This window comes from Corylus avellana, chromosome ca10 (genome assembly GCF_901000735.1).
Source record: "Corylus avellana chromosome ca10, CavTom2PMs-1.0".
Lineage (NCBI taxonomy): Eukaryota > Viridiplantae > Streptophyta > Magnoliopsida > Fagales > Betulaceae > Corylus > Corylus avellana.
In genome coordinates, this window is record NC_081550.1 from 13114936 (window position 1) to 13123315 (window position 8380).

Genomic DNA, 8380 nt, shown 5'->3' on the forward strand with positions numbered 1-8380 from the left:
TTTTTTTTTTTTTTTTTTTTTAATTTTTCGTTGGAAGAGAAAGAAGAGTTAGGGGGGGGTGGTTCAGTGGTTTAGTTAGATAAGAATAAATTTCACTGCAGGTTATTGGGGTGTGGAAGGGGATTTGATGTTTTTGAAAACAGGAGAGGGCTTTTCAGTACATCTACAGTACTGCTCCGTTCCTTAGGCAAACACTGCCCTTCTGGCCCCAAGAACTCATTCAGCGATCAAGAATCCGTATTGGGTTTTGAGTCTCAATTTGAAGTAGAGCAGCGATTGAGTATTTTTGTAGTCAACAGCTCGCAAGTCGAGAAACACGACACATCAGTGCATCACTAGTCTTGTTTTCATTCCGACCACTGATCCCATAGCTCTTGTCCAATGGAAGTCCACAAGTGGGACCCAATATAATCATTTACAACTCTCAGAGTCCCTAAGGCTTTGTTTGCCAATGGCCTTAAAAAATAGAGTAATGATATAAGAAGGACTATAGTTATTTTACCGCCTTCTTAATTGTGATGTGATTTTTAAAATCACTAATAGATTAAAATTCAATAATGACTATTTCAAATTCAATAGTAATTTTAAAAGTCACATCACATTTGGAATGACTTTAGTCCTCCTTATATCTCTACTCAAGAAAATGTCTTATACTATTAATCTCAAAATCAACTCCTAACATTCTTACTTTTTACTAGGGGTAAAAAGGCTAGCGGTTATTAACCGCCCGTTAACATCACTAACTGATGACCGCACTAATCGCTAACCGCTTTTGAAGGCGGTTAGAAAAATCCGCTAACCGTCTAGGCGGTTACGGTTAGCGGTTTTAGGTTTTGAAAAAACCGTATCTTTATGTATATTATATAATATATTTTATATATATATATACATAAAAATACATGAAACGACGTTGTTTGTGTTTAAATATATATAAAAATTTAGAAATGCTGTCTTATGTAGTAGAGTATTATCATATTACCATATAAACGACGTCTTTTTTTTTTTTTTTTCAAAAAAAAATTCTTTAAAAAGCGGTTAGCGGTTATTAAGGTTATTAATCGCTAATCGCTGGTTAACCGCCTAGGCAGTTATGGTTAGCGGTTATAACCAATAACCGCTAATCGCAACCACCTTTTCACCCATACTTTTTACATCACATCAATCACTTTTTATTACTATTCAAAAAAAAAAAAAAATCACTACAAAAACAATTTTTTTTTTCTTCTTCTTCTTGCATACAAAACATTCTTTTATTTTTTTTATTTTTTTTATTTTTTTCACATCAATCAAATCTGCTACAGTTCCATGCCACTTCCTTTTTTAAGGTTAAATGGCAAACATAGCTTAAGGCTCCATTTGGCAAGAGCCATATACTATTTGTCAAAAAAATTCAACTCCTAACATTCTTATTTTTTACATCACATCATTCACTTTTTATTACTATTTAAATAAAAAAATTATTATAATTTTTGTTTTGTTTTTGTTTTTTTTTTTCTTTTTTCTTATAATCAATTTTTACTATAATTTCATGCCAACGCCAATGCCAAAAGGAGCCCTTAATTCTTGCCTTGATTCCCCACTGTTCCACTGCTAGCTTCTCATCAAAGGCTTTATTCACGGGAAGGCTCATCAAGTGAATACTTTGAAATTTCTGTCCATTCTGAACTTCCTCCTTAATTGTTCCTTTGAGAAATGATTTCTTTTTGGCGTTTTTGTATTTTTATGATTTTTTATTGTTGTCCTCTGTAATTTGCCTAAAATGAAACCAAAATAACACCATCCAACTCACTAGAATGCATAAATAACTGGTGAGCTACAAGCCTACAACAGTGCTCACCAATTTACTTACTAAATATGAAAAACAAAAAGCATTTTTTACTTTCAAAGAAAGAATAATAAATTATTAAAAATAAATATTTAAATAAAATAGTACAAATAAATAGTTAAAATAGAGATTTAGATATATGTTCCGTGAAACAACAAAAAGCTAAAATAATAAATTTAATTTAATTTTTTTTTAAAACTAAAATAAAGAATAAAGGAAAAAAAAAAAAAAAAACTACATAACGGTTTAAACTATCACCCATTTTATAGGACTATTTTTGCAGGGTAATTTTTGTCTTTCTATTCGCTTTGGAAGATATTGTCAATTTTTTATAGTTTGGATGGACATTATATCAATTAAATGTTTTTGAAAAAATTATTAATTAGGTAGTAATTTAAGAAAATACTTAAGTGTGAATCAATTAATGGTTCATTTTTCTTTCTCTAGGATGAAAAAAAAATAAAAAATTAGAGAAGAATATGCATAAATGCTATATATATATATAGTATTTCTCAAAAAGAGTAGATGATCAGACTCTTGTCTTCGGAGATCCATCCATGTGAGAATAAATCAATGTTCTACATTGACTGTAGCAAGAGAACGCTCATTTCGTCAAAAGAAGAACCATTTTCACTCATTGATTTTACAAAAAGCAATAATGAGAAAACATCTTTCGAGTCGAAAAAGACAGAAGTGGCCACATAAAGAAAGATGGTAAGAAAGTGCATGAGCTGAGAGAGTTGAATACAAGTATGAAGGGAAACTACATTTTTCTCACCAAGTAAAACGCATATTTACTATACTTCCACGAATTATCAATTATGACACCCGATCCCATAAATTATTAACTGTAACACCTAACTCTTATCAACTACTATTTTGTGCTCAAAATTCCCTTTCGTTAGCCAAAAGCTCCTTCCGTCAGTCAATAGCGTTAACTTCCATGAACTATCATTTTGTGCTCAAAACCCCATTTGGTTAGTTAAAGACCCATTCCGTCAGTCAAAGGTGTTAACTCAGACGGTCAAAGTGACAATGCGTTGTAATTCATGGAGGCAAAGTGACAGATAGACTGTCTAAATTAACGCCTTTGACTGACGGAAGGAGCCTTTGCCTGACGGAATTAGGGTTTGGGACACAAAATGGTATTTCATGGGATCGAGTGTCACAGTTAATAGTTCATGCGGGCAAAGTGTCAAGGCGTTGTAGTTCATTGAGAAATGATACTTTCCCTTAAGTTGAATTATATGATTGCAAATTTGCAATCATATATATGTTATTGGGAACAAAATGGTGGTGGCTAAAGAAGGAAAATCTTTTAGGGTGAGGACGGATGATTACAGACATACAATGATATTTCAGTGAATTCATGGTCTAAGAGCATTTTCAGTAGACTCCCTATAAGGAAGTATGTTCCCTATGTATAAGAAATATGTCTAAAAAATCACAAAAATATCCTAGAGCAAACTCCCTAAATGGGCCTCAATCATGAGGATCCCTGCTACTGTGGAACCCTATACTTAGGGTTCCACTATTGCAATCCTTATGATTATTAAAATCATAAAAAACTTTTCTCTCTTCTCTACACTCTCCTCTTATAATTCTCTCTCCTTTCATATATATATATATATATATATATATATATAATTAAAAAAATAAATATTTTAATGATATAGAAAATCATTAAGGAAGCTATTGTGATGTATTTTAACATAAAAAGCAAAAAATAGTTTGAATCCTTAAATATAGAAAAAATAACGAGAAAGCAATGCTCTAACAATTGAGATAATCATTTTTTTGGGGATAACTTCGTCGATCTCAGCGTTTGAGAAAGTTGTAGAGAGAGAGTAAAAGGTTTCAAACCAAGTTTTTGAAAATGGACGCAATATTTCAACTTTACTACTTTAGAATGGGAAAGCAGCCTCCACGCAATCAGTCATCACCACCGACCCCGCTGTAGATGATCTTTTCCTTTATCTAAAGACTAACAAGTAAAAGCAAATTAAAGAGAGAGCTCCTACAAATTTCGCGGAGCTTTCTTCATCTTCATCTTCTGATCTATCTCTCTCTCTCTCTTACTTTCCCTCCTCTCAACCCAAAATCTCTCTCTCTCGTTACCCAGAAATCCTAATCCTGAGTCTCGGCCATCAAACCCAGAATCCTCACATTTCTCATTTCTTCCCTAATATTACCTACCAAACGACGATTTCTTTTCCAAACTACCCCCCCGCCATCCCTCTCTATCTACCACTCTACCAACCATGGGCCAAAGCTTTAGTGTGATACGGCAAAGCTTGAAGCGGAAGCGGGAGCCAGAATCCGACGACCAAAACGAGCCTCGCATGGTTCTCGTCGTCGAAGGCGCAAACGAAGACGGTACCGTTTTCAAGCCTTTTAAAAAACTCAAATCCTATATTATATGTAATTTACGCATTCAATGGGTGATAATCATGATATGGTCCAACTCTCTTTCTGCTTGCCTTGTTTCAATTTTAATGTTTGAGGAATCATGGTTTCTGCTACGAATTTCTTGTTGCCCTTTTTTCAATAATAATGGAGCAATTATATATGTTTTAAAAAGCATAAAAAAAAAAAATTTATTAACAAATTCAGATATCACTGAATCATCATCATCATCATCGTGTCCTCTTGAATAGCGTGAAACTTTTCTTAGAGGATATAAAAAGAATTGAAGAAGAAAAGGAATGAGTAATCTTAACAACGAATTTGGACTTAGAATTATGTTTACTATATCTTTCTCTTTTTGCAATCTACTTAGCAAAAATATCCTCCTCTTAACTCACCCAATTTGTCTCATTTTCCAGTCCAATCAAACTCAACCACAAGAAGAAGCACCTCGACTTCCACCGCTGCTCCAACCCTTCCCTTGTCTTTTGAACCTTGTTGGGATCACGATGTCTTTTTAAGTTTTAGAGGTGAAGACACCCGCAAAAACTTCATTGATCATCTCTACTGCGCCTTGGTAAGTGTTGGAATTCGTACCTTTCGAGATGATGAGGAGCTTCGAAGAGGGGAGAACATATCTACTGAACTACTTAATGCGATTCGTGGATCGAGAATTTTTATTGTGGTTTTCTCCAAAAGCTATGCTTCTTCTAGGTGGTGCCTTGATGAACTTGTGGAGATTGTGCATCGTAAGAATACCGTAGGCCACACTCTTTTTCCTATATTTTATCACGTGAACACTTCAGATGTTCGAAAACAAATCGGAACTTTTGCTGAAGCATTTGTTAGGCATGAAGAGAAGTTTCAGACCGATATGGAGAAAGTGCAGAGGTGGAGAGCAGCTCTTACTGAAGCTGCAAATTGTTCCGGTTGGGATCTTGAAAGCGTTGCAAATGGGTATTATGCTATGGACTCTTCTTCTTTTACATGCAGTTTTTAATTTGTTTTTCTCTTTCTTTTTATTTTTTTTTTTAATTTTTTATTTTTTTAAATTTTAGATTAAAACTGATCTAATAAAACACGAATAAAATACAAATAAAATTCCTGGAGATTGCTTTAGAATCCAAATTTAATACAAATATACATCAATCAAAAGAATTTCAAATTAATTCGGCATGCTTCGGTCATTGTGGAAATACATCTCTTCCTTCGACAATTGAGTTCATATAATCCTTTCAAACTACTATTCAATTGACAATGTTCATTCAAACTTTCAATTAAAACAATGTCCTTCTCAAACTACAAAAAATTAAGAAAATACATTTAATAAAATAAAAACAAAAATACGAAAAATTCTATAAAAAAAAAAACTATAAATAAATAATAAAAAAACATATAAATCAGGAGTGGCCAAATTTATTTTTATTTTTAAAAAAATTAAATAAAATTTTTTATTTCTTAAAGAAAAAAATTAAATTTTCTTTTTGAAAAATTATATATTCTTTCTTTTTTAGAATTTATCGGGGTATTTATGTTTTAATAAAAAATTATAAAGCCATTTTATCTATTTGACTGGCCTTGGAGGACATTGACAATTTTTTAGTAATTTGGAGGACATTGTTCTAGTTCAAAGTTTAAAAAAGATATGGTCAATTGAGTGGTAGTTTGAGGGGATATGTTTTTTTTTTTTTTTTCCTTGGATTTGAGATGGGTCATTCATGGGTCGAAAAAAACGACATTTTTAGTGCTACGTTAGCATTTTTGTCATGTCAAATTAAAATAATAATAACTTTATTAAAAAATATATATAAAATAATTAAAATCTGAAAAGAACAATAACAAAAAATAAAAGGAGCCCCAAGGCCTAATGGACCCCCTTGGGACGAGCCACCCTTTGCCATCCGGCACCATCCCCAACCCAGCGGTAGGGGTGCCCCTTTGGGTTCTTTGTTTTTTTAATTGTTCTCTTTTTAAGATTTTAATTTAATAAAATTAAAAGTTATTTAAATTTAATGTGTCAAAAATGCTGATGTGGCATTAACAGACGTCATCTTATTGGACAAAAAACACACGGAATGACCTATTTTAAATCGAGATATGTTAGAATCTAATAAAAACTCCATATTTTGTCCATAAAAGTCCAGGTGGCAAAATGTCACATCATTTTTTTTTTTTTTTTTGTCTTTTTTCTTCCACAAAAAAAAGATATGTGACATCTTGCCATGTGAATTTTTATGGGAAAAATATGAAGTTTTTATTAGATTCTAGCATTTCTCTTTTAAATCTATGACAAACCTTAAAAGAGAAAGTCCAAAGAAAAAAAAAAAAAAAAAGCTCAATGAGAGATCACAAAATGTATGTTTACTTAGATATTTATCATAGATTTACTATTAAATTTATATATCTACTAATTCACATTTATCCTAATTTTTCATTTAAAAAAAATACGGAGAAAGTTCACTCTTACACTTTGCTGTTTTTCTTTGACACTTGTGGAGTTGTCTTTCACGATTTGGAAATTCACAGACTTGCATCTTCCCTCCATTGAGCTAAATGGAATTGTCTTTTCTTTTCTTTTGAATTTTAGACAAAACTGATAAAAAAGAAGAAGTAACATTGAGCTAAATGGATTGTTAATGGTTTATGTTCTGTGCCCAATCTAGCTATCAGTAGATCAAGATCACGCCATCTAGAGAAACTTTTTTTTTTTTTTTTTTCTCGAATTATCAAGTCTAGGATTGCTTTTTTGATAAAATATCATACACTTGAGAGGAATGATCGATATTGTAACCATACTTTGCAAGAAACAGTTAATGGCTTTTTATACTGGAAGACACCAATTAATATAATTGTTTCATGTCAATAGGAGGAGAAATTATATAGAAATATATTTAAATGAAAATTATCAATAATTTTATCAAGCCTAATTGCTTGTCATGACGTATTAGTCTCAAATGACTGGAATGATAACATGACGTGTTTACCTCGTTGTTTTGTTTTACATTTGAATCATAATAATCAGGTATGAATCAAGATTCATCAAAGAGATTGTTGAAGAAGTTTTGTGTAAAGTGAACCCTGCTCGCTTGGATGTTGCCAAACACCCAATAGGAATGGAGTCTCGTGTTCATCAAATTAAAGATTTATTAAATCTTGGAACACTTGATGTTCGTATTGTGGGCATTTACGAAATGGGTGGAGTGGGTAAAACAACTTTAGCAAAAGTTGTCTATAATGAAATACGTGTTGCATTTGAAGGAAGTAGTTTTCTTTCAAACCTTAAAGAAAGTTTAGAAAAGCCCAATGGCTTAGTTCATTTACAAGAACAACTTCTTAATGATATCTTGAAAACGAATTTGAAGATTGGTAATGTTGATAGAGGAATTAATATAATTGAGGAAAGAGCTCGTGGAAAAAAGGTTCTTGTTATTCTTGATGATGTTGATGACTTTGAAAACTTACAAGTGTTATGTGAAAAGCAATGGTTTGGTCCTGGAAGTAGAATCATTGTAACAACTAGAGATGAACATTTGCTAAGTCAATTGGAAGTAGATGAAAAATATAAAGTAGAAGTATTGAATTATTGGGAGTCTCTTCGATTGTTCAGTTGGCATGCCTTCAAGATGGCCAATCCTTCTGGAGATTATTTAGGGCTTTCGTCTGAAGCAGTGCATTATGCTGGAGGACTTCCATTAGCTCTTATCACTTTGGGTTCTTTTCTCAAAGGAAGAAGCATTGCTGATTGGAAAAGTAAATTGAAAAAATTACAAAGAACTCCTCATGACAAGATTCAAAAAATACTTTAAAATAAGTTTTGATTCATTGGAAAAATTTCAACAGGACATATTCCTTGATATTGCATGTTTCTTTGTTGGTATGGATAAAGAATATGCTATCAAAATCTTTGATAATTGTAATTTCTCTTCAGAGATTGATATTTCCATTCTCAATGAGAGGTCACTAGTGACAATTGATTACCAAGATAAGTTGAAGATGCATAATTTGATTCGAGATATGGGAAGAGAAATTGTTTGTGAAGAATCACCCAAATATCCAGGAAAACGCAGCAGGTTGTGGTTTCATGAGGATGTCGTAAATGTACTACACAAGCGTATGGTAAGAGGCATATGCATTTCACTTATATATATA

The 8380-nt window shown here is 32.1% G+C and overlaps 1 protein-coding gene across 1 annotated transcript; it reads left to right on the plus strand.

Moving 5' to 3' along the window:
* The first annotated feature begins 3896 nt into the window (after positions 1 to 3896).
* Positions 3897 to 8085, plus strand: LOC132162959 (disease resistance protein RPV1-like). The gene is made up of 4 exons (XM_059573166.1): positions 3897 to 4201; positions 4651 to 5188; positions 7254 to 7981; positions 8072 to 8085. Exons 1-4 carry the CDS (start codon positions 4087 to 4089, stop codon positions 8083 to 8085), a joined length of 1395 nt encoding a protein of 464 aa, XP_059429149.1. The 5' UTR covers positions 3897 to 4086.
* Positions 8086 to 8380: the final 295 nt, after the last annotated feature.

Coding starts and splice junctions, on each gene's coding strand:
- LOC132162959 (XM_059573166.1), top strand. CDS start 4,087: ATGGGCCAAAGCTTTAGTGTGATACGGCAAAGCTTGAAGCGGAAGCGG. Junction 4,202..4,650: donor CGAAGGCGCAAACGAAGACG/GTACCGTTTTCA, acceptor CTCATTTTCCAG/TCCAATCAAACTCAACCACA. Junction 5,189..7,253: donor CTTGAAAGCGTTGCAAATGG/GTATTATGCTAT, acceptor CATAATAATCAG/GTATGAATCAAGATTCATCA.